General features: G+C 48.9%; 1 protein-coding gene across 1 annotated transcript in view; it reads left to right on the top strand.

Annotated features, from left to right (window-relative positions):
- Positions 1-26,802, top strand: part of LOC146784501 (zinc metalloproteinase-disintegrin-like VLAIP-B) — a 3,966,015-nt gene that overhangs the window by 238,776 nt on the left and 3,700,437 nt on the right. Inside the window, exon 4 of the mRNA XM_085632966.1 lies at positions 14,076-14,154. Coding sequence (XP_085489092.1) covers positions 14,076-14,154 — 79 coding nt within the window. The remainder of the gene's footprint in view (positions 1-14,075; positions 14,155-26,802) is intronic.

Below are 26,802 nucleotides of genomic sequence, written 5' to 3'. Positions count from 1 at the left end.
GGGGCCCTTCCAGGTCTGATCTGAGCCAGGAGCAGAAAACCTGCCCATCTCTTGAAACCCTCAGACAGCAAGCTGCTGATGAGGCTGCTGGGAATTCTAGTGGCACCCATAAAGTTTATTGGGATGATGGATTCCTTTACTCAGAGAGTAGAGACCCCAAGCCTGGTGCATCCAGGAGGTTGGTTATACCTCTGAAGTTTAGGGGTTTCCTATTGACACTAGCCCATGATATCCCCCTAGCAAGACACTTAGGCAAGAACAAGACTTGGGACAGAATTGTTCCTCACTTTCACTGGACACACATGTCTGAAGACACAAAGGAGTTTTGTCGCTCCTGTGTAACCTGCCAAGCCAGTGGCAAAGCAGGTGGCACTACAAAGGCCCCCCTGATACCACTACCTGTGGTGGGGGTGCCCTTTGAAAGGGATGGGATTGACATTGTTGGTCCCATGGATCCCCAAACCGCATCTGGCCACAGATTTATACTGGTGGTAGTGGATCATGCCACCAGGTATCCAGAAGCAATTCCCCTAAGGACCACTACAGCACCTGTAGTGGCAAGAGCTCTCTTGAGTGTGTTCTCAAGAGTAGGTTTTCCTAAGGAGGTAGTATCTGACAGGGATGCAAACTTTATGTCACGTTACTTAACTGCTATGTGGAAGGAGTGTGGAGTGAACTACAAGTTCACCACACCCTATCACTCACAATGCAATGGTTTAGTTGAGAGATTCAACAAAACCTTAAAGGGCATGATCAAAGGACTCCCAGAGAAGCTTAGGTGAAAATGGGACCTTCTCTTGCCCTGCCTTTTATTTGTATACAGGGAGGTGCCTCAGAAGGGGGTTGGCTACAGCCCATTTGAACTTCTGTTTGGTCACCCTGTCAGGGGTCCATTGTGTTTGGTGAAGGAAGGATGGGAGTTACCTCTCAAGCCCCCAAAGCAAGACATAGTGGACTATGTATTTGGTCTCCGCTCCCGGATAGCTGAGTACATGAAAAAGGCAAACAAAAACCTTGAGGCTAGCCAGGAACTGCAAAAAGCCTGGCATGACCAAAAGGCTGTACTGACTGTTTACCAGCCAGGACAGAAAGTGTGGGTGTTGGAGCCTGTGGCCCCAGCAGCTCTCCAGGACAAGTGGAGTGGACTCTACACTATTGTTGAACAGAAAGGGGAGGTTACCTACTTGGTAGACCTTGGAACCCCTAGGAGTCCCCATAGGGTTCTCCATGTCAACAGGCTAAAGCCATATGTGGACAGGGCTGACATGGGCTTGCTCATGGCAACTGATGAGGGACAGCAGGAAGAGAGTGACCCACTCCCTGACCTCTTCTCACAGAACCCTGATGATGGGTCAGTTGATGGTGTAGCCTTGGCAGGCAGCCTCACTGCCCAGCAGCAAACTGATTGCAGACAGGTTCTCAATCAGTTCGGACACAGGTTCTCACTGACTCCAAGTCAGACTACCTGGTGCACTCATGAAGTTGACACTGGGGACAGTCTGCCTATTAAAAATAAGATTCATAGGCAACCTGACCATGTCAGGGACTGTATCAGGACAGAAGTCCAGAAAATGTTGGATTTGGGTGTGATTGAACCCTCAGATAGCCCTTGGGCTAGTCCAGCGGTCCTAGTGCCAAAACCTCACACCAGTGGTGGAAAAAGAGAGATGAGGTTTTGTGTGGACTACAGGGGTCTCAATGCAGTCACTAGGACTGATGCCCATTCAATACCAAGGGCAGATGAGCTCATAAATACTTTGGCATCAGCCAAGTACCTTAGCACATTTGACTTGACAGCTGGCTACTGGCCGATCAGACTAGCTGATGATGCAAAGCAAAAGACAGCATTTTCTACCCCTAGTGGGCACTATCAATTTGTAGTAATGCCCTTTGGTTTGGAGAATGCACCTGCCACTTTCCAGAGGTTGGTGAATACCGTTCTCACAGGCCTGGAAGCCTTTAGTGCAGCATATCTAGATGATATTGCTGTCTTTAGCTCCACCTGGTAGGATCACCTGGTCCACCTAAGGAATGTTTTGGAGGCCCTGCAAAAAGCAGGCCTAACTATCAAGGCTACTAAGTGCCAAATGGGGCAGAGTCAGGTTGTGTACCTGGGCCACATTGTAGGTGGAGGCCAGGTTCAACCATTGCAGAGCAAAATCCAGACCATAATGGAATGGACTGCTCCAACTACCCAGACTCAGGTGAGAGCCTACTTAGGCCTGACTGGGTACTATAGGAGATTTGTCAAAGGGTATGGATCAATAGTGACACCCTTGAATGACTTAACTTCTAAGAAAATGCCCAAAAAGGTTCAGTGGACAGCTAGCTGTCAAAAGGCATTTGATGACCTGAAGCGGGCCATGTGTACTGCCCCCATTCTGCAGAGTCCTGACTACTCCAATAAGTTCATTGTTCAAACTGATGCATCTGAATTGGGGGTTGGGGCTGTACTGTCACAATTGAATGAAGAAGGTCAGGATCAGCCAGTAGCTTTCATAAGCAGAAGGCTGACCCCTAGAGAGAAACGTTGGTCAGCCATTGAGAGGGAGGCCTTTGCTGTGGTTTGGGCTCTGAAGAAGTTGAGGCCATACTTGTTTGGTACTCACTTCCTTGTTCAGACAGACCATAAGCCCCTCTTATGGCTAAAACAAATGAAGGGTGAAAACCCCAAACTGCTTAGGTGGTCCATTTCCCTACAGGGGAGGGACTTTACAGTGGAACATAGACCTGGGAGTAACCCTGCCAATGCAGATGGACTCTCTAGTTATTTCCACTTAGAACATGAAGACTCAACTGGTCAAGGTTATTTTAATGTCCCTGCGTTTGGTGGGGGGTTGTGTAGGAGAGTAGGATCTGCTTCACATGGGTACCCCCACTTTTTGCTGGTGTTTCACTGTTTTTCGACTTTAGTCTAGCTGTGGCCCTGCTAATCAGGACCACAGCCTAGCTGCTTTCTCTCTAAAATGGTTTCCATGTACATTAGGTACATATCTAATTGGATTCTGGGGTGCCTTATAAGCCCCTAGTATATGGTATACTATGTACCTGGGGCATAGGTGCCTCAGAGGCCTACCAGGGGCTGCAGCATATATTATGCCTCCCCTCGGAAGCACTCCAAAATGACACCACAGTTTGCAACTGCAGCCTGGGTAAGGGTGTGCTTGCACCCCTTACTGTGGTATAGGCTACCTATATCACTACCCTATACAGACACATACAAACCTATAAGCCACTCCTATGGCAGGCCTTGACAATCCTGAAGGCAGAGTGCTTGGTTTTATGTGAGAGGATGCCCAAGCATGAGCTGAGCCCCTCTGCAGCTTTCGGAAACACTTCCTTATGGCTGTTCTGTGATACAATAAAAACCTAAGGTGTATGATGGGGTCTAAGGGAAAGTTTAATGACCTGCCTCAGTTCTAATCCCCTAATCCTATAGTTGCAAAACAAACAAGTGGAACTGGGGGTCTAACAAACTCCTGCAGTGTAAGCAGAAATATAGGTCAAAAGATAAATTAGTCCTAATGTGCACAAGTGGGAGTAGAAAAAGAAGAGAAAAACGTCCTAAGACAATCGAGAGAGGACCTTAGAGCAGAGCTTGGATACCCATCAATTGTCTATGTGATCAATCCTATCATCTGGTCATCCAATCCAGAGTAAGATGTATCTCTTGATCATAGAGAATATCTTGTTTGGAGTGATTTCACTCAAAAAGGTCCAGGATTATCAAAGGATTGGAGCAGGAAGATCATACAGATACAAAGTGATAGAACAATTGAAGGAAGTGCAGTGCTTAGAAAAGAATAAAGTGGTGTATTAAAATAGAATTGTGAGAGAACACTCCTTGTTTAATATGTGAATCTCACACTCTAGGTAAAACAACAGTGCAAAAAGCAGTGTTAAACAAATAACTGCTGTCTAGAAAGGTCGACATGTTTCAGCCCAACGGGAACCATTTCTCCCTTCGGCTTTCTTCAGGACCCTAGTGGTCAAATGTTCGCTACTGCATTGGTGTATCAACAGAAAATTGTGAAAAAATAAAGTCCTTTTCCCTGACTCAGAAGCCACAACGAGGCAACGACGGATAGAGCGGGGCCTCTTAGTCCTGAGCAAGGTTCCAGGCGAGGTGAGGTCCGTTCTTCGATCATTATGGATGCCAACTGCATCCTTTTGAAGCGGAGGATTACTTGAAGGTTGTATTGAGTCCAACCTTCAGATGATAGTGAGATAAGCACACTTTATTTTTTCACTATTTTCTGTTGATACACCAATGCAGTAGCGAAAATGTGACAACTAGGGTCCTGAAGAAAGCCGAAGGGAGAAATGGTTCCCGTTGGGCTGAAACATGTCGACCTTTCTAGACAGCAGTTATTTGTTTAACACTGCTTTTTGCACTGTTGTTTTACCTAGAGTGTGAGATTCACATATTAAACAAGGAGTATTCTCTCACAATTCTATTTTAATACACCACTTCATTCTTTTCTAAGCATTGCACTTCCTTCAATTGTTCTATCACTTTGTATCTGTATGATCTTCCTGCTCCAATCCTTCGATGATCCTGGACCTTTTTGAGTGAAATCACTCCTAACAAGATATTCTCTATGATCAAGAGATACATCTTACTCTGGATTGGATGACCAGATGATAGGATTGATCACATAGACAATTGATGGGTATCCAAGCTCTGCTCTAAGGTCCTCTCTCGATTGTCTTTGGACGTTTTTCTCTTCTTTTTCTACTCCCACTTGTGCACATTAGGACTAATTTATCTTTTGATCTATATTTCTGCTCACACTGCAGGAGTTTGTTAGACCCCCAGTTCCACTTGTTTGTTCTGTGATACAGCCATACCATATACCCTTAAGTGCATTATAACCTCGCGGTAAATGCTAACTTTGGCATGGCTGCATCAAAACATGTCGTGTTTGGTGTCAAACGCTTTGGAATACTACCCCCCGCCAACTCTGGCGGCAGGGGTAGCATTCCACCCTTCTAGAGGGAGAGACATGTTCACACTGGCTAAACCCGGTAGGACTTTCCTGAGCCCTGGCATCACAAAATGGATGACTCTGCCACAGACACGGGTCTGGCCTCCTGCTGCTGACCGAAACTCCGGCAGGGGAGGCCTGGACAATAGGTTTCCTGTTGAGGGGAGGTATAACCACCTCCCCAGACAGGCTGATGTGTATTGGGGCTGGGCGGGAGCACTCTCTGGTGCTTTGACGTCCTGCACTGAGGGCACACTTGGTGTCCCTGTGCATACTCCAGTTCAAACCGGTTGCAGGGGCTACCTGCCCCTGCTCTGGCGCGAAACTGGACAAAGGAAATGGGTGAAACCACCCCTCTTTCCTGGCCCACCCATAGGTAGGGCCTTAGAGTTAGTCCATCCCCTAAACTTACTATAAGTATAGGAATCCAGTCCCTAGGACTTTAGATTACCCTGGACGAAACTCTGCAACATATCTCCTGTACCTTCGACGTTCTATCCTGACTAGAAGACTGAAGAAATCTCCCTTGGGGTCAAGGAGTGACTCCCCTGCTTGGCAGGCACCAAAGAAGCAACTGACCGTCTGCAATTCTGAAGCTCCCGCTGGACGCCGAAGTCTCTGCATCCCCAGAGGTGGATTTCCAGACTTCCTCGAGGCTACCCTGAGTCCACTGCAAAGCTGAGGCCCGTGGCTATCGTGGGTGACGTGGAACCATGACCCCTGGACACTGTGAACTTTTGCAGCAACAATATCTTCCTGGTCCTCCTCGAAGTTTTGCTTTGGGCTCTGAGTAGCCCCAGCCTTGAGCACCTCCTGCACTGAAGATTGTTGGCCTCCACTCCACCAGTGACCCGTGGGCCAGCTTCAAGTGCGACCGCTTGAGGCTCCTTCGCGATCACTAGCCCGTTGGCTAGCATGTCCCCACGAAGTCAACTCCTTTTCTGCTTGGGCTTTCCTGGTTGCTCCAGACGTGCCCTTACTTACCCTCGTTGGGTGAGTCCATCAGACCTTGCTGGTCTGCACCGCAGTCCTTTCTCTGAATTCCAGTGACTTGCCGTTGCCAAGGCTTGTTGGGTCCATTCTGGTCACCGACACCACAGCATTCGACAGCCTGTGTGGGACAGCTCGAATCCGGCTCGTGGACTTCGTCGACGCCTCCTGAACCTCGTGGCTGAAGACTCAAGACACCCATTAACTCACCTGAAGCACCCGACATCTGTGGGCATTGGTCCATCCTGCCCTAGGTCACTGGCAAGTGACCCAGACTCTGTCCCCTCTGCTTTCAGGTTCCTTACATCCTAGATCCAGGCTTGGATCTCTCCGGACACTTTTCCTCTTCACGGCAGCAGCAGTTCTTTGCAGGCTTCCATTGAAATCGACGACGCGACCCGACAACAAAAGACACCTATGAACCGGGCTTCCCTGGGTGAGGTAACTTGTGTACTCCAGTGCTCCCGTGGGTGCTAGCCCTAGAACTACCTAAGTCCAAAAGGTTTTGGTCCTGACTCGATTAGAAGTGTCCCTAATCTTTAAAATTCCAACCGCGACATTGCCCATAGAAGATAATAGGAACCCGCGGTTGTGTTTTCACACTGCATACAGTCCCCGTGGGTCCCCTGTGTCACTACCTTGGGTGGTTCCTTGGGGTCCCAGCTATTCTAGAGGCAATAGACCTAGTGCCTATTCCAGTCGTGGCTCTTATACCACTTTTTTGGTGTATGGTTTGGTACGCCCCTAGGGCCCAAACGTGTATTCTTTCTTTTTACTGATGCTTGCTTACTTGTAAACTAAGTACTTCAAACTCTAGTCTCATAAAAAGACTAGAGGGGTGTGTTTTATCTTAAATACATACATTTTGAATATATACCTGGTGTGGTTGTCCTTTCATTTGAACATTCAAGAGATTATAGACTGGTAAAACAAGCTGCTTTACATTCCTTCAAGACTTAGCCTGAAGGCAGCTCTCCATAGCTACCACTAGGATAGCTTTCAATAAAGGTTGTCTTTAACCTATCAGCGTAAGGGGATGTTTGGACTGATACAAGGTGCCCACTAGAACTAGTGGACAGCATATATCAGGCCACCTTCTCACATTGGTGGCAGCGCTGGGATTCCAACTTGCTAGTGTTTTACCTGATAATCTCAATTGAATTGATGAACTGAAAACCACTAAAGGTACCTGAGGTACATATAATATCAAGTTTAGCTACAGTAAGTTCTACTGAACTTAGAGTTGTGTGTTAAGGGATAGCACACCCTTTCTACAACTCAAGAGAGTTTAGTAGGCCACACTAGTGTAGGTAGTGCAATACACCACACCACACTAGTAATGTCTAACCAGCCAGGAACCAGTGGGTCCCTACCAGGAACCAGAGAGCTCCTTCCCTATAAATATGAGGATCTCTCCGTTGCTCAGTTTAGTGTCTTATGTTCTATTAGGAAGCTGAAGACAGGCAAAAGTCCATCCACCCAGCATCTCATAAAGATACTGAAACTGGATGCTATCACATGGCCTAGTGGGCCTGATGATTTAGTCAGTGTGGGTGGGGCAGCACCTGAGGGTAGGTCCAGGGCTGGAAACTCCCCTGATCCTAACTCTAAGGCTGACCAGACTGGTGACAATAACCAGACTCTGGTGAACACAGACCACCAGGATGAGGATGAGGAGGATGACAATAATGCCACTTCCTTCATTCCTCCTGGTAGGCCTGACAACAGGGCTAGAAGGGATAGATCTCTGTAAAGGATATCTATCCAGTCTAACTCCTTTATAGGAACCTCTGTTTCTTGTCACAGAGGGAGGGAAACCTCCCAGGAGAGGAGAGAGAGACTGCTGAAGTATGAGCAAGACAAGTCCATCCTCAGAAAGCAGCAGATGTCCTTAGATAGGGAAGCCCTGGAGCTCTACAGAGCTAGTAAAAAGGAGAGACTAGAGTCCCTTGGTGGCAGCAATTTCCCTAGAGATAGGGAGAGGTCTTATGACCATAGAAACCTAGGTAAGATTGTCCCTCCCTACCAGAGTGGGGATGACATCCACAAATGGATAACTGCCTTGGAGAGGACCTGTAAAGTATAGAAGGTCCCTTAAGGTCAGTAGGCAGCAATCTTATTGCACTCCTTTGCAGACAAAGGTAGAGACAAGCTCCTCACTGTAAGAGAAGAGGATGCTGATGACTACAAAGTCTTGAAAACTGCTCTGATAGATGGGTTTGGCATAACCACTGAACAATAAGGGTTAAAGTTCAAAAGGCACAAAATCAGGACTGAGTTGACTGTGCTGCTAAGGCCTTGGAAGGTTGGTTATTGGGCAGTAAAGTGTGTGACTTCATAGGATTGTACAATCTGATAATGAGGGAGCAGATTCCTAATAACTGTCAAAATCAGCTGTTGCACCAGTACCTGGTAGACTCTGATCTGACCTCTCCCCAAGAATTGGGAAAGAAGGCAGACAAATGGGTCATAACCAGGGGGAGGCAGAAGGTACAGAACCAAGGTGGTGACCCAAAGAAGCAAGATTCCAACATCTCTGATAAGGGTGGGGACAAGGGTAAAGACCAGAAGTCTTCTCAAGGGCCCCAAAAATCTTCTTCAGGTGGGGATTCACAGTCAGGAAAGGGTAAAGGCCAAAAGAAGCCCTGGTGCAAAATCTGTAAACAGAAAACTTACTGGACTAGTGACTGCACCAAGGCCAAAGAAAATACTCCAGCCCCCCCCTAAGGCATCTGCTCCCCCTAGTGCAGTTACAATTGGTGGTGGGAATACACAGAATAAGGGTTTAGTAGGGTTGACCCTGGGTTCTGAGATGGACTCTGGCCTAGTCAGAGTACCAACTCAGGCTGTGCTTGTCAGTGATGGGGGCATGGATATGTCCCCCTTTGTGAGTCCCAGTAACTTGGGCAAATACAGACAGCAGCCTTTAATTAATGGAGTAGAAGCTTGGGCATTCAGGGACACAGGATCAAGTGTCACAATGGTGACAACAGATATTGTGGATCCTGGGCAGATTATACTTGGTGAAATGTACCAAGTGACCAATGCTAGCAATGTCAGAACAGACCATTCTCTGGCAGTTGTTAAACTTTTCCTGGGGAGGGGTAACTGGCCTTAAGAAGGTTGTGGTATGTGCGGACCTACCATTACAGTGCTTGCTTGGTAATGATCTAGAAACTTCAGCTTGGGCTGAAGTGTAACTCAGGACACATGCAGAAATGTTAGGGATCCCTACACATGTCTTTGCTATGACCAGGTCACAGGCAAAAATGTCAAAAGCTGGACAGGTCCTGGATACTGGAATAATGGACCAGGTGCCTCAAAAGAAGAGGAGCAGTAGGGTTAAGGTAGAGCTTTACCACCTGTCTCAGGCTACTGACAGCATATATCAGGCCACCTTTTCACAGTGTTGAGCTGAGTAATAGGACGGTAGGAGGTACACAGAGTTGGGTCATTCCCAGGTCTGGAGATGAGAACCACCTCAGCATCTGACATCATGGGAGTAAGCCCTGTTGTTTCAGAAATTGTGTTAAAAAGGTGGAGAAGATGGTCTTGGATCGGGGGAGGAAGGCGCAGTATAAGGTGACCTGGAGGCCGTCCGGTCCCGGAGTTTTGCCTGACGGAAGTTGTTATAATGCCCGACGCAGCTCATCTAAGTTGATTGGGTCGTCTAGTAATTTCACATGTTGGGAGTTGATGGGTTCCCAGGGGCATGTACTGAGGAAAGAAGTAATCTCGGATGCATGAGTAGTGGCAGTGTATAGCTCAGTGTAAAACTTAGAGAAGGCTTGTCCTTTGTCTCGTTCAGTCGTAGCCCATGTGTTATCTGAGTGTTTGATTTTGGAGATATGGGCTTTAGTTGTTTGGGCTTGAAGGCGACGTGCTAGGGTTGCCCGTAACTTATTCCCCTGCAAAGAATTTCTGTTTGAGTGACATAAGTGCTTGTTCCGCTCTATTAGTACGATGCAGTCTCAGCTGACCCCGTACGCGTTTCTTGTGCTCTTTTGAGGGTGTTGCATCGCCTATGCGTTCTAGGCCCTTAATGTTGTTAGCTAAGTTAGTTTCAACCAGGCGGGCTTCACGAGAGTGGGAAATAGCAATGGAGGAAATAAGTCCCCTAATGTTCGCATTAAAAGCACCCCATCGCTTGGTCTCGGGCGGTTCTAAGGAGATGTTTGCGTCAAAGAATGCTTAAATCTCTTGGCGACTCTCAGCCAAATCTACTGGATCCCGTAAGATATGGGGGGGGAGGCACCATTTGATGGGAGTGTCATGTTGCCTATCCGGGACAAGGAAAGTCACTGCCACATGACCGTGATCCGATATGGATACATCGGAGATAGTGGCTAAATCTAAGGATTTAATCAGAGAGTGAGAGAGGAGACAGTAATCAATTTGTGAGTAGGAGAGGTGTACATGTGAGAAGAAGGTGAAATTGTGTGTGTCCAGGGATTGGTATCTCCCTAAGCCTAGGTTTGTAAGTTCCTCTTTAGGGCAGCCGACATTGCCCCTATGCCTAGTATGTAGCGGCACTGCGATCCATATCTGCATCCCAGACCAAGTTGAAGTCACCCCGAGTATCACAGATCCCTCCAGGGAGCCCAGATGGTCTCTCAGCAGATGCCTCAGGAAACTATCCTGCGCCTGATTAGGTGCATAGATATTGGGAAGGATCAGGGGTTGTGCGCCCAAGTGGGCTTGAATTTTTAGGTACTGGCCCTCAGCGTCATGTATCACCCGAGGGGATACCTTCCCCAGTTTGGATTTAGTTAGTATTGCAACCCTCCTGTTTTGGAGGCGGGAGACGCCCAGTTTTGGTAGGGATATATAGGGTGGGCCAGGAGATGGGTGTATGTAGATAGCGAATGTGTCTCTTGTAGGAAAATGACATTGAGGGTCCTGAATAAGCAAGTAACGCCAGATCTGTCGCCTCATGTTGGGGGAATTGAGCCCGTTGACGTTAAGGGAGAGTAATTTGATAAGTGGGGTCGTGTTCATAATGTTATGAGAAGTAATCGAAGATCGTGTTGGAGCCATGGATAGGAAGGTTATATCTCCCTAGGCGGGAGAAGTGGAAGTTATGTAGAAAGTGGCGTATATCTCCAGTGTAAAGGATATGTAAAGAAGGTTGTAAAGAAATTTCTATGTCGAGCTCACCCGCCCTCCAATGTAGGGGTGGGAAGAAGACGGGAAAGGTAACAAGATAAGTCCAACAGGGCCTGCGGGGTGTACTGTCATTCCTGGAATAGCTCAAAAGTTGAAGAAAGGGCCATTCTGAGGATGTCACTCCTCCAATGGGCACTACATGTGTGGGGGCATAGTAGGTGGGAGCATTGGTGAATCGGTCTCTGCAGACGCGGCCAAGCTTGAAATAGGGGTAGGATAAGCCAGCCATGGATCCGCCAGAGACAAGGGATAGTAGGGTGGCAGTGAAATCCAGTGATTGGCCTCTACGAACAGTTGCCATTCTCTAGAGTTGCGGCAGAAAACGCCAGTTGTCAGGGTGCCTATATTTGCTGAAGGAGGCATGTTAGTGGGTTTTGGGCTATGGGGTAGTGCAAGAGTCCCCTCGGGGGCCTATGGGCTAGCAAAAACTTTCAAGGCATATAAAACACAGTGGGTTAGTACTGGCTGAAGTGCAATGTTTGTGTTCAGTTCCCCAATACTCCAGAGTTAAGGGCCTGTTTGTAGGAAACTTGAGGCAAGGTTGGTGCCACATCAGGCCCACTTCCAGAATTGCAGGCCAATGAATGAGCGGCACTCAGAGCAGAGGTGCGTGATAATGTCTTGCTCTGTTTGAGAGGAGATCTGGTCCTTGGCCCGAGGGGGGTGGACGGTAGACCATTCTGCTGTGCTTTTTCCCTACTATAGGCCCGTGGTAAAGAGAGACTGGCCTCGCTGAGGTCTGCTGGGATTTGTAGGAGTTGTTTTGCCTCTTTCAGCGAGCGGAGGAAATTACCTTTGCCCTCCCAGGAGAAGATCAGCGCAAAGGGATGACTCCATTGATATTTGATTTGGAGATCGCAAAGTTTGTCTGTAACTGGCTGAAAGTCTATGTGTCTTTGTAGGTTGACCTGGGCAATGTCTTGAAAGACCTGGATCGGGTAACCATTGTAGACTAGGTTCGTAACTCTCTGCACCTTCTGCAGGATGGCTCCCTTTTTCCACAAAGAAGTGGACCTGTATGAGAATATCCAGGACGAAGTTTGGGCGACCTCGTGGGCCAATGACTTGATGTGCTCTATCAAGAGCTGGAGGAGAGGCGTCTTCATCAGCCCTGATCGTCTGCAGAAGTGAAAGCCATAATGTCTTGTCCCTCCGCACAGCGTCGGACCCCCTAATACAAATGTTGTTATGCTGGCTTCTGTTCTCCAAGTCCTCCTGCTTCAGCTGGAGGCTGATATGTTGGTCCTCCAGTTCAGTCATTCTACGCCACAGGCTCTCATGCTCCTCTGTGCACGCATCCATATTGAGCTAAAGGTCATCTACTCTACCCCCAATCCCCGTGACGTCCTGGCGGATCTCCTGCAGGCAAGCTTTAAAGTCAGTTTTGAGCAATCTGATTTCTTTCTTGAGTTCCTGTAAGGAAGAGGTCATAACGGCCTGTGTGATCGGGGCCGATGTTGAGTCCTCAACAGCCAAAACACCTGGAGGGTCAGAGGTAAGTGGTGGCAGAGGTTTGGATTTCAGCCATAGGGTGGTAACAGGGTTGTCTTTAACTGGGGTGGATGGAGGGTCTTTGCCAAGTTTAGAGCGTGACATGGTGAAGGTTGAGTTTCCCACGCACAATGCTTAGGTAGGAGAGATTCCAAGCGGTCGAGGGGAGAACGATCAATGATGCGTGGGATGGCTCTCGTTAGGTGTTGTGTGCCTTAACTATGATAGGCCAGTCATATGTTGTTTCCTCAATGCGTATCAATGAAGGCCTCAAGGCAGTGCTGTCTACAATAGGCCCCTATGCAATAGCAGATAGGTCAAGCCCCAAAGCTCCAGGAGAGGTTTACAGGTCAGGCCTCTGGGGTAGCCGAGAGAGAGCCAGCCCCCAGGTCGGTCTGGCACCACAGCAGCGAGGCAACGATGGGGGAAAAGCGTCCATGTATGCGCAGACTTTCCGGAAAGGCCAAAGATGGCTGCGTAACAGGACACAGCTGCTTCATCCAGATGCTCCAGGACTAGCATGAGGTGTCCCCGGCGGATCTTCAGGGCGTCAGGGGACTCCCTGTAGATTTCAGGAGTCGATCCCTCACCTTCAGGCTCGTCGGCTAGCTCAGAGCGTTGCTTATGAGCTTTAGCAGGCCGCGTTGGAGCGAGGAGACCCGGGAGCACACGTCTCACTCCATTCGTGGCTTGGCCACACCCCCCATTTTTTTACTATTTTAAGTATGTAATTTAATGTAACTTAATTTCCTATGGTGTTTTATTTTCACTACCTCTATTCTTTTCTACGGGAAGTTTTTGGAAAACCAGTGGTTGGCCTTATGTAGTGCTGAAATTACTAAAAAAGTGCAAGTCACTAGAATGATGTGAGATACTGCAAATGAGCAGTATGTGAATATTGTAAAGTAGTTAACTTACTCAAAAGTACATTTACTTGAAAGAATCAGTTACCTTTGTAAATGAGGACCAAGTTTGTGGGTTTTTTCTAATAATTTGCACCCTCCTGCAAACCTTTCCGCCATTGTTGAGATAACATACCAGTTGGTTACTTATTTGCACTAAGGGGAACTGGAGAGGGAGAGCATTTGCGCTGGGATGGTGGTATGCTCCATTTGTTTAGATGGTACTGTCACACAGAAATCTAAATTAACAGCTACTGAAGCAGTTAACAGTACAATCACTTGACAGCAGGGATATCCACAGGTGGATAACGACAATGAGATTTCAAGGTTGAAAATCAGAAAGAGCCTATGAGCTAAGTGTAATGGAGGCACCATGATGGAGAATTTATCTTCTCTACCCTCTGACTGAGGTACATGGCAAACACTTTAACGGGGCAAAGCAAATGGGTACTTTTAATGACTGCAAAAACATGCCGTTGCCATCCAACTACTACCTTGATGATATTTCTTATTTCTGTGTCTGTTGCCTTCTTTCCAGAAACCTTTTGGCCGCAAATTACAGTGAAACACATTATTTGCCTGATGGTCAGCAAGTAACAACGTCACCACTGATTTTGGTATTGTATGAATTAATTTTGTTGACTTAGTTCCCTGAACCTATGCTGACGTTTTCAGAGCCATTCACCCAGCTTTAAACACAATTTTGAATGGGCTCTTCTGGTTCAAATATTAAACTATGTCATACTCTTAAACTGTTTCTCGGAAAAGCAAGAAGAGCTCTTTAATGAAACAATGATGATTTTTTTATTGTGTTTTCTTCATAAGAGAAGTCATTGACTTGATATAAGAATTCTGCACAGGAAGCTTACCTTTTCTGAAGGTCTAGTGAGCAGTATATTTGGTGTAGTGAAATGAATGTGTACCCATTGTATGTGGTTCAGAGGGTTGAAAGAATGGTTTCATGGATGGAGCATTTGTTGAAATTTTGAGTTGTCCTGGTTTCACAGCCTGAAGTTCCATAATTGTGAAAAAACCATGAGATTTATAATTTCACCAAAAAGTGCCCAAAAAAGAGTAATATTTAATGTGCACTTTACAAATACAATGAATTCAGTAATCCCGGTTGTAGAAATGAAAAGCACATAGATTTTTCAAATGTTTTAGTAGACACCTGCATTTTCTCAAAAACAGATTATCCGATAAAGACTTCTAGCCACAGATTCTTTACCGTAGAATATTCCTTAGGCTTCAGACTGGATCTGGAAAATCTTGAGCAGTATCTGTGTATGGCATTAGGTATTTAGGTGCCGTCTCAGTGCACTGACATAAGCTGTTTTCTTTAAATGCCCTCAGCATAGATCCAGAGAGATCTAACTTGCTTCACTTTCTGGAGAACTTTTTTCAACATCTTGTCAACCTGTTTTGAGACTTAGTCTCCCAGTGTTTAGGGATGGCCTCTAAAAACCTGTGGGGTTTAAACCTTGTAGTTTGTGCCACAGACAGATGTCTGTGACAGACCCCGATCTGGTTTGTATCTGGTGCCTGGAGCTGGGCAACGACTCCAAGGCCAGAGGGGACGGCTTCTCCATGAACTCCAAGGCTCTACAGGAGCAATACCTGAAGCTCCTGATGCCAGTCAACTCAATGATTCGTCAGGTCCTGGTCATGTGGAAGGTACAGTCGCTAAGCTGTTCATAGACTTGTCATTGTGCTCAAAGTTGTCAGGTAAGTCCCACAAAAGATCAAAGAAATCCAAGAAGTCCAAGTGCAATTCAGCTATACCATGCCTCTCCAAGTCAACAGGCGAGGTGCGGGAGCGACATCATCACACGAGGCCCCACTTCCATGCATCAGCCTAAGAGCCTGCCTCTGGGTCCACTAGGCACCTCCCCAAATTTCCTGGAGCGGCCCCATCCCAGCTATTTGAATTTCATAATGCCAGACACCTCAATTTTGGGCAGGCCGACCCCTCAGGAGTGTCTATGGCCCCCACCAGTTCAGCGAGTGCTGCCAATGGATTTCTGCCAGTGGTCTGGCTTCAACACAAGTAGGACACCTAGATCCAGTGCTAGATCCAGACAGGCTGTTGTCCTGAGGCTGCAACATTCCCTGGCGCTAGTTCTAAGTGAAGTTCCTGGCAACGCCGATTCCCCATGGCTACTATAACCTCATCATCATAACCAACTCCGTTATGATTAAAACCCGACCTTCAATGTCAGATCCAAGGCCTCCTTTTTTTACAGGCCCTGTGAGGAGTATAATTGAGGAGGATCTGATGATCCTTATGGCTACCAGAACTTCTTAGAAGAGCCTAAGGAAAACTGGTATGAGGAACTGGAGAGTGTTAGTGGGCTGGACACCTCCTCAGACTCTTGTCTAGTCTCTCCTCTTAGTGTGGCTACGGAGGAAGGGGCATCCTTTACAATGGTGGTGGGGAGGATAACTGAGCTCCCGGCACTTTACATTGACCTCTGTGGCAGTCAAGATGAACGTCTTGACATTGGTGCTTCAGCAGGGAGTCGATCCCACAGAACCACTCCTCCCTCTTAATGAAGCCTTTATGGAAGTCCTGCTAATGGCATGCCCCAAGCCCTGCACAGGGAGTCTTGTGTACAGGAAAACTTCTCACTGCCATTGCTCTGCTCCTGGGAACCTAGCTTTCCTCACCCGCCACCCCACCACCAAGAGTCTGCTTATCCATGGCCAAGCTCCTCCAAAGTCAAGCTTAGTGCATTCCCTACCACAACACCAGATAGAGAATCCAAGAGGCTGCATACCTTTGACAACAGGGTGTGCTCTTCTGCCAGCCTTGCACTGTGATTGGTGAAAAATGCATTCCTCTTGGTACGATACATCCACACAGTTTGAAATTCTGTTGCACGGGTGTTGCCCATGGTCTTGGAGGAGGCCCAAGTCATACTGACCCAGGCTGATGCAAATGGCAGGGATGCAGCAAAGTTCACCATTGGCTGCAGACTGGATCGACCAACACACTAGGGAAAGTGATTGCATCATCAGTGGCATGCCTGGCTGAGATCTACTGGCTTTTTGGTTGGATGTCTAGTTATCCCTTAGGGACATGCCCTTCGATGGCATCCACCTTTTTGGTGATAAGGCTGATTCGGCACTTGAGCACTTTAAGAACATCCAGACCTCTGCCCGGTTTATTGGTCTCTCCATGGCCCCACACCAACCCCATTCTGACTTTCCCCCATTCTGTGGCTACCAGCCATGTCCATTTCAACCCAGCCACCAAGGTCCACATTCACCCTAGTGCTCTCCTGTCCACCAACTCAGTTCCCACAAGCCTCATGGGACATGTAAGTGGTCTACCCAGACTGACACCCTCCCATCTGACAGGTGCAACCTCAAACCCCCTTTAGCTGTCCCTCTTACCATCTTGGTCAACCAGTTGGAGGCAGTAACTGACATCACCTGTCCTGCTTGCAGTCTGTAACATCAAACAAGTGCAGGCTTTTTTGGCCAAAGGAGCCATTGAGAGGGTTCCAGCATCTGAAGCAAGTCATGGTTGCTGTTATCACTATTTTCTGGTGCCGAGGAAGGACGGATGCTTCCGCCCTATTTTAGACCTTCATCCTCTCAAAACCTCTTCTTGAAGAAGCAGAAATTCAAGATGCTCACGTTGGCTCAGGTTCTGTCTGCCATGGACCGTGGAGACAGGATGGTTGAGCTTGACATGCAGGACGCCCACTTCCACATCCCCGTCCTGCCTTCCCACAAGAGTTACATGCTGTTCACGGTGGGCCACAAGCATTTTCAGTTTAGTATGCTTCCTTTTGGCCTTGCCAGTGCCCCTCAGGTGTTCACCAAGGTGATGGTGGAACCGGTCCTGGATTGTTTGTATTCTGGTTCAGGGAGTACCAGGCTTGGCAGTTCAGGCTGGACTGTTCCCATGAGGTTCCGTGTCAAGACTGATTTGCATAGGGTTGGGTCCAAATTGAGGTGACATGGTGAGCAAAAGAACAATGGGTTGGAATACTACCCCAAGCTATTGCCGATAGTTAGACTTATTGCAAGCAGCCTCCCATATTCTTTTGTGTGTTTCATGTACTGCCCTAAGTGGCATGGGTATCCCTAGATGTAGCTCCCGTGCTCACTGTGTCACTAGAACCAAGCTGTACCCAGCTGATGAGCTCATAACTAAGGCGAAACAGGTCCTGGGTTCTTTTGTTCTAGTTTAGGGAGAAACTGGCTTGGCAGTTTGGGTGAACTGTTCCCATGAGGAGCATGGTCAAGAATAATTTGCATATGGCTGGGTCCAAACTGAGGCACCAAAGTGGGCAAAACAACATTGAGTTGCAATGCTACGCGAGCTATTGACAGTGGTTAGACTTATTGTAAGAAGCCTCCCATCACCTTTTGTGTATTTGATGTACTGTCCTAAATGGCATGGGTATGCCCAGACGAGCATCCTGTGCTCACTGTGTCACTGGACCCAAGCTGTACCTGGTTGATGAGCCGATAACTAAGGCAAAACCAGTCGTGGGTTTCTTCTGTACCAGTTCAGGGAGAACCTGTCTTGGCATTTCAGGCTGGACTGTTCCCATGAGGAGCAGGGTCAAGACTAATTTGCATATGGCTTTGTCCAAACTGAGGCGACATGGTGAGCAAAAGAACAATGTTTGAATGCTACCCTGAGCTATTTCCAGTGGTTAGGCTTATTGCAAGCAGCCTCCCATCACCTTTTGTGTGTTTCATCTACTGCCATAAATAGCATGGGTATGCCCAGACATGGGTCCCGTGCTCACTGTGTCACTGGAACCAAGCTATACCTGGCTGTTGAGCCCATAACTAGGCCAAAACGATCCTTGATTTGGGTTCAAGGAGGACCTGGCTTGGCCATTCAGGCTAAATTGTTCCCATGAGGAGCAGGGTCAAGACGGATTGCATAGGCCTAGGTCCAAACTGAGGTGACATGTTGAGCAAAAGATCGATGGGTTGGTATGTTACCCTGAGCCATTGCCAGTAGTTAGACTTATTACAAGCAGCCTGCGCATCCTCCGTAAGACCTTCAAATGGATCCCCCCTGACTGCAGAAGGACCGTCACTCACACGCTCATAACCAGCAGACTGGACTACGGCAATGCCCTCTACGCCGGAATCAACAGAACTCTTCTACAAAAACTCCAAACCATCCAGAACAGCGCAGCCAAACTAGTCCTCGGGACACCGCGTCACGAACACATCGCTTAACACCTACGAGGCCTCCACTGGCTCCCCGTCGAGAAGAGGGTCACTTTCAAACTCCTCACCCACGCCTACAAATCCCTCAACAACATCGGATCCAAATACCTCAAAGCGAGTGTCCTTCCACGTACCCGAAAGGAACCTCTGCTCTGCTGACCTCACCATGGACGGGGTGCCCCGCATCCGCAGAAACAGAACTGGCAGGAGAGCCTTCTCCTACATCGCAGCCAAGAACTGGAACGAGCTCTCCTTGAACATCAGATACTCCCCAACCCTGCACTCTTTCAGGAAGGACCTCAAGACCTGGCTCTTCGACTGACCCGGAGCAGCTCTCCCCCCCCCCCCCCCCCCCCCCCCCCCCAGCGCCTTGAGACCCTCACGGGTGAGTAGCGTGCTTTATAAGCTCCCTGACTGACTGCTCCCATGAGGAGCAGGGTCAAGACTGATTTGCATATGGCTGGGTTGAAACTGACGGGCATGGTGAGCAAAAGAACGATGGGTTGGAATTCTACCTCAAGCTATTGCCAGTGGTTCGCCTGTGTTTCATGTCTTGCCTTAAGTGACATGGGTATGCCCAGATGTAGATCCTGTGCTCACTGTGTCACTGACAGCCGTACCTGGCCGACGAGTCATTAACTAGGGCAAAACCAGGTTTCACCCTAATTGGGTTCTTTAGGCGGGTGCAACTCAACTCCAAAGACACAGTGAGCAAGAGATCCACGTCTGGGAATCCCCTTTGCCACTTTGGGCAGTATCAAATGCACAAAAAGTGATAGAAGGGTGCTTGTAATAAGTCTAACCACTGGCAAACGCTCAGGGTAGCATTCCAACCCATCGTTTTTTGGCACAACATTCCACCTCAGACTAGTCCCAGCCATATACTAATCGATCCTGGCCATGCTTCAATAGGAACAGTCCAGCCCAAACTACTAAGCCAGGTTCTTCTCCAAACTGGAACATAAGCCACCCAAAACTGGTTTCGCCCTGATTGGAGATCTTCAGTTGGTGTAGCTTGGCTCCAGTTGCACAGTGATTTGAATATAGCTGGATCCAAACTGAGGTGGCATGGTTGGAATTCTACCCAGAGTGATTTCCAATGGTCAGACAAATTTCAAGCAATCCTCCAATCACCTTTTGTATGTTTGATATACCACCCTAAGTCGCAATGATATGCCCAGACATGGGTCCTGTAACAGACATTGTCTCCATCATTATTAACGTCATTCCAGGTCGATGTTAATGGTGTTTCTGTCTAAGGCTTCAGCTCCGATGTGCGCCCCCTCAAAGGCTTGATCAGTATCAACATTGTTGGCATTGAAGATCTTTTCCAGGGCAATGGATCTTCATAAACCTCTTTTTTCAAAATTCCCATTATCAAAGATTTTTTTATTTTTTTTATTTTATTGATCGTTTCTCAACAAACAAACATCACAATGAAGTACATTACACGGTGCAAAGGTGGGTATCGAGACAGTACACAATGATAAAGAATCCATTGGGAGCAGGTCAGGAGCACGCATACAATCATAGAATGGGCATTTCAGTCGGAACACAAGGGAGAGGAGCATGGATAAGGGGGTACAGTGCAGCACAGTCATATAGTAAACATGTCCATCTCATTATCCGAAAGAACAGGAGATTAGATAGTGGGCATAGACAGTAAGTAGGTCGTGAGGGGTGACCAAATGTCCCGTGGCCGTGATGGTGCAGGCAGCTCCTCAGCATAACAGACCAATTGATCTCGACAGTAGGTCAAGTCCTGCAGCCACAGTTTGGTAGTGGGGGACAGCCTACTCTCCCAACACATGGAGACCCTCCGTTTGGCCACCAGCAACGCAATAGCCACACATCTTCTACAGGAGGCCTTGACATCAGCAACAAGACCGAGGAGACATAATTGAGGGGTGCAGTCCAAAGAAAGCCCAACCATTAGGCGCATAATCTTTACAACATCTTCCCAATATGAGAACACCTTGGGACAAACCCATGCCAAATGATAAAAATCAGCGCCAGGGGCTCCGCAGCGTTTACAGGCAGCAGAGTCACGCAGACCATATTTGTGCAATTGGGCAGGTGTATAATACAGCTGATGTATATATTTAAAGTGAACCATTCGCAGATTCCCGTTCGATGTCAAGTGCCCAGTTAGGCGGCAATAACCCACCCACCCATCCTCAGCCAAAGCACGCGGCAAAACTGCATTCCATTTATGCAATGCCACCACATCGGAAGTAGCTGCCTCCCTCTGCGATATCCGATATAGCCTAGTGACCAGTTTCACCCTAGAGGGAGTAGTGTATAAAAATTGCAGTGCCTCCAGCATAGGAGGCTCAGCAGGAAATTGCGACTACAGCCCGCGCATGGCCGACCTTAATCTGGTGTAGGTGAAGAGTTGCATAGAAGTGAGAGGACCGTCAGCAGCTAAGGATGCTGGGGCAATGAACCGGCCCCCGGGTACACATCTTTCATGGTCAACAAGTTCATGTCTCTGAGGAGCCGCAGAGCACCCACCTCAGTGGTAACCGAGAGACATGTATGATGAAGCAGAGGCATACCGGGCGCATAAAGTGGCATCTTCTGCGCTCGCCTACCCAACTCCCGCCATGCCTTAACCGTGGTCTGAACTGTTTCAAATTCCCCCTTTTCGAACACTGTGTGAGTATTAACAATCATGGCCTTGAGTGGTATGGGGTGCACCGCCCCAGCCGCCACATGAGGAATATAAGCAGGGGCATGTTGCCAATAATACGCAAAGTGGGCTTGCGCACACAGATAGTATAACTGAAAATCAGGTGCCGCAAATCCACCCAGCTCGTAAGGAAGCGTAAGATTTTCCCACTTGAGACGAGGTTTTTTGCCCCCCCCACGCTAATGTAATTAAAAGTGATCGAAGGGAGTTAAAAAGTGACGTGACAGATGTATCGGTATATTTAAAAATAGATACAAAAAGCGGGGGAGGATTACCATTTTTATTAATGCTAGTCGGTCAGCGAAAGAAAAGGGCAGCTTAATCCAGCGGGCGACCCGCTCTTCAAGGCGTGTGATAGCCACTCCATAGTTGGCTCGCACCACCTCCTGGGGATCACGGTGTAACCACACACCCAGATATTTCACTGTATCCGTACACCACGCCAGAGGGAAATCTAGGTCAATAGGAGACGTACAATCCGTAAGGGGCAATATCATGGATTTAGACCAGTTTATACCTAGCCCTGAGAAGCGAACGTACTCCCGGAGGAGGGGAGGCAAATGGAGGGCAGGCTCACGCACATACAGCACCATGTCGTTTGCATATATGGAGACTGCCAGAGGGTGCTGAAGGAACCGCAACGCCGCCCGGGAATAACGCTGCCTCAAGATACAGGCCAGAGGTTTAAGTATGAGCGTAAACAGTAATGGGGAGAACGGGCAGCCCTGTCGCGTACCGCGATGAATAGGGATCGGTTGAGATATATGACCATTAACCCTCACTCGAGCTGTAGGGTAAGCAGTTTGATCCAATTAGTGAAGACAAAGGGCATCCCCATACGATGTAAAATCACAAGCATGTAGGACCAGGAGACGGAATCAAAGGCCTTAGCGGCGTCAAGGAGCACTGCCACCACAGGCAACGTAGGTTCCAAGACGTGCATAACCGCAAAGAGCGTCCTAAGATTATGGGAGGTGGAACGAGCAGGCACGAAACGAGATTGATCCGGCAGGACCATGACCGGCAGAAGCAGCTGCAGTCTGGTCGCCAGGACTTTAGCTAAAATTTTAACATCTGTGTTGATTAAGGACAGTGGTCGGTAGGAGTCACATCTGTCAGATGGCTTGCCCGGCTTGAGAAGCGTGACCACCAGTGCTTCACGGAGGTAGGCATTTCGTCTCGTAAGCCTCCTCATAAACCTGGAGCAAGCACGGGGCAAGAATGTCAACATAGGTTTTATAAAACTCCGCCGGCAGACCATCAGCGCCAGCAGATTTACCATTAGGGAGAGCATCAATAGCATCCCGTATTTCACCAAGGGTGATAGGGTGCATTAGAAATTCCTGCTGCCCCCGAGAGAGCCACACTAACGCAATGTCATCCAGATATTGCAGTAGTTCAGCTTCACCTGCAGCCGGGCGATGAGCATACATGTCCTTATAAAAATCTGCAAATGCTTGCAGAATATTGGAGGTGTCATGATGGGTGACGCCATCAACTGTGATCGTACTAACCATGTACACGCCACCCCGGGGTTCCAAAATACAGGCCGCTAGTGCTCTGCCCGGCCTACCACCCTCCCCATAGTATCTGGCCATGCTTCTTCGAGACATGTGACGTACCTCTTGGTCTGCCACAGCGTTATATTCTGCAACTTTCTCTTTAATGAGTGTAAGCACAGAAGGGTCAGGTGCGCTTTCATACCTCCGTTCCAACCCCTTCAACTCACGTTCCAGTGCAGACATTGTGCCCCTGAGTGACCAAAGAACTCCTGCCTGGAGACCAATGCAGACCCCACGTATAGTGCACCGCGTCAACTGACCCGGTATTACGCTCGAAGTAGTCAGTAATAGCCTCCCGAACGCCCTCACAGAATACTGCGTCCAACAAGGCGGAAGGCTGAAGCCGCCACTGGAATGGGGCGGGAGTGTGAGCCGGTAAGGCCATACGGATGTGCATAGGGGAATGATCCGAGAGTGTCCTAGGTAAATGTTCAACATGTACTATCCAGTCATTTGCATCCCGGGTCAGCAACCAGAGATCTATACGGGACCAGGCAGGACGGGCATATGAGTGACAGGTACCTTCCCTGGTGCAGGGGTGACGCAGACGCCAGACATCCACAAGCCCCAGCGTCAACATACCGTCCCGCAGAGCAGTGGCCGCCTTCTTAGGAGGCCGGTGCGCAGTAGACACTCTGTCCATATCGGGGTCCAAAGCCACATTGAAATCACCCCCACAGATAACAGTGCAAGGGGGCAGTCTATAGAGTTTCGCCCACAGGTCATCATAAAAGGCAGGATCGTCAATGTTGGGACCATATACATTGACTATCACTAGAGACCTACCATACAGTGTACCCTGCACTATGAGGTATCTCCCACCATCATCCTCATCTACAGCAAGTGGTATAAAGGGGGTGCTTTTTTTAACCAGAATCATTACCCCCCGGGCATAAGAGGAGTAGGAGGCAGCAAGCCGCACCCCAGCCCATCTGGTGGCAACAGTAGATTCCGCCTGCTTGGTAAGATGCGTCTCCTGTAGGAGAGCAATTCGAATACGGTGACGGTCAAGATAGGAAAGGACCTGGCGCACTTTTCGCGGATTATTTAGTACCCTTACATTCCAACTAAGCCATGATATCGTCTTGTCAGCAGAGTCAGTTATGTCCCGTCAATGAGATGCAAAATTCTGTCACAATGCTCATAAACAGCCCCCAACATTACCCCACCACAACCGCAGTGCACTACCAATGTACAATTCAGAATATTGCAAACCCCAACAGCCCAACCCACACACTCCAGCAGCGTAAACCTGCTGTGACACCCCAGAAAGCAACATAGAATAAAGCACCCCACAATATGTTGCATAATGGACAAAGCATACAAGTAGGATTTCCAATCAGGAGGTAATGCAACCAAGACACAGAAAAGTGCCAAAACAGAAAGAACAACTTTGCGGGGATTTCCCATTCAGAGAAGCGCCAGAGGCCCCTGGCACCCCGTGAAGTACAGGGTGGGTCGAGACTTAGAGGATTGGGTTATCCAAAGCCGGTCGTAAGTGTCGCCGAGTGGCCACATACATTACCACGACAATAAAGGCCCTCCTACCACCAGCAAGCATTAATACAATCATTTCATTCCAATCAGCAACGACAATGTAGAGCAAAATATCCAATCAGACATAATGACACATCTGAAATTGCGCCTTAGGGCATTGGAGGCAATCAAATCTAACATGTGGGGACAACCATGTCAACAACGTACAAGTCAGGGGTGTAGCAAACAATACAAAAGGATACCAAGCCCCGCCACTTAACCATCAGAATCGGAGTCTCCCATTTTTTCATGTTGCGGCGAGCGACGCTCCAGCTGCCGAAGGTATTGAAGTGCCTCCTTAGGTGTCAGGAAGATGCGGGCTTTCCCATTATGCTGAATGCGTAGGCGGGCAGGGTAGAGCATTGCATATGGGATGCTGAGCGATTGCAGTTTTTTCATCACAGCATGGAATTCCCTGCACGCCTGCTGTGAAATCAGGAAATAGCTCCACCTTCATTCCCTGATAATTCAGGCTGCCTTTCTCCCGGGCCAGACGCAGCGCAGTGTCCCGATCGCTGTAATTTAGCAATCGGGCTATAATAGGTCGGGGCGGCGCCCCCGGAATAGGCCTGGCAGCCAAGGAGCGGTGGGCTCTTTCAACAATGAGAACTTTCGAAAAGTTTTCCGCCCCGAACAGAGAGGTAAGTAGCGTCTCCACATACAATTCCATGGGCCCAGTGTTTGTCGATTCCGCAATTCCAGTAATTCGCAGATTGTTCCGTCGAGACCGGGCCTCAATGTCCTCATTCTTAGCCCTAATGACCTCCAAGAGCTTTTCCATGCTCGCATATGAGGTACTGACTGCCTCAACCCGATCCTCAACTGTAGAGATGCGCCGTTCGGCCTTAGCCAGTTGTGCACGTAGTTTGTCCAATTTGGACGCCATTGTGTCCATACGCAGATTCAGGTTGTCAATTTTGGCATCAATAGTGTGGAGGCTCTGTTGCATGGACATCATCATGCGTTCCAGCTTAGCCCCAGAGCCCTGCTCATGATCGGGCTCAGCGTCGGAAGTAGTAGGGGTGAGAGACTTGGGGGGTTTTTTGGCTTCAAAATTAAGTTTGCTTTGCTGCTTGTCTGTGCGCCCCATGTCTGACCAGGAAAGCCACCGGACGTGTGTGGGATAAAATAGCAGCGGCAGACAATGCCAGCAGGGAGCTGTCAACCCTGCCCAATTTGACCCTGTAGTAATTAAGTGGGAGACTGTGGGGCCAGAGGAGGCGGCAAACAGCGTAATGGCGCCAGCACCAGAAGTCCCAGGTTGCAGGCCGCGCAGCCAAGCCTCCAGGTATCTGCAAACAGGGCGCACAAAGCTGCAGTAGCCCGCCAATTAATAACTGTCCGTGGAGCAATGCAGGCACAGGGGGGCACACAACACACAAAGAGGAGAATATGAGCACTTCTTTAGGCCCACCAGCAGCCACACCGCGTGGCTGTAAGTTACAGTCAGGCAATACACCGCACTTAGCGCCAACGATGGTTGCCCCACACAGTAGGCCCCAAAAGTCTGTCACTCCGGGGAGCGCACTGTGACGCGTGGGCAGGTGGCAACAGGGCACAGATTGGCGCCGATCTTAAAATGTAGAGACGAGGTGCAGGCAACCTACAGGTTACAGCGCAGGAGGCCTAGGGTCGCGTTTAGCAGCATGGCGACACACAGCAACCCCCGGCGGCGGTGGAGCAGGCCGAGCAAGGCCCGAGAGGACCAGCAACCTCACCTCTTCGTAACACAAGCAGGCAGGGGCAGCCGCCACAGCCGGCAGGGGGGCAGCGCAGCCTCCGACGCCACTCAGCAGCCACCAGGAACAGCATACGAATCAATCAATCAATCAGAGTACTTGTAAAGCGCGCTACTTACCCGTGAGGGTCCCAAGGCGCTGAGGGGATGGGGGGTGCAGCTACTGCTTGAAGAGCCAGGTCTTGAGGAGTCTTCTGAAGGCCAGTAGATCTTGGGTCTGCCGTAGGTGGGTGGGGAGGGTGTTCCAGGTCTTGGCAGCGAGGTAGGAGAAGGATCTGCCGCCGGAGGTCGTTCGTTGGTTGCGGGGGACAGCGGCGAGGGCGAGGCTGGCTGAGCGAAGCTGGCGGGTGGGGGTGTAGAAGCTGAGTCTGCTGTTCAGGTAGGCTGGTCCGGTGTTGTGGAGTGCTTTGTGTGCATGGGTGAGGAGCTTGAAGGTGATCCTCTTGTCGACGGGGAGCCAGTGTAGGTTTCTCAGGTGGGGGGTGATGTGGCTGCAGCGGGGGACGTTGATGATCAGTCGGGCGGAGGCGTT

The sequence above is a fragment of the Triturus cristatus genome, chromosome 11, assembly GCF_964204655.1.
Source record: "Triturus cristatus chromosome 11, aTriCri1.1, whole genome shotgun sequence".
NCBI classification, from domain to species: domain Eukaryota; kingdom Metazoa; phylum Chordata; class Amphibia; order Caudata; family Salamandridae; genus Triturus; species Triturus cristatus.
The sequence above is the reverse complement of the archived record's forward strand: the minus strand, read 5'-3'. Positions and strand labels throughout refer to the sequence as shown.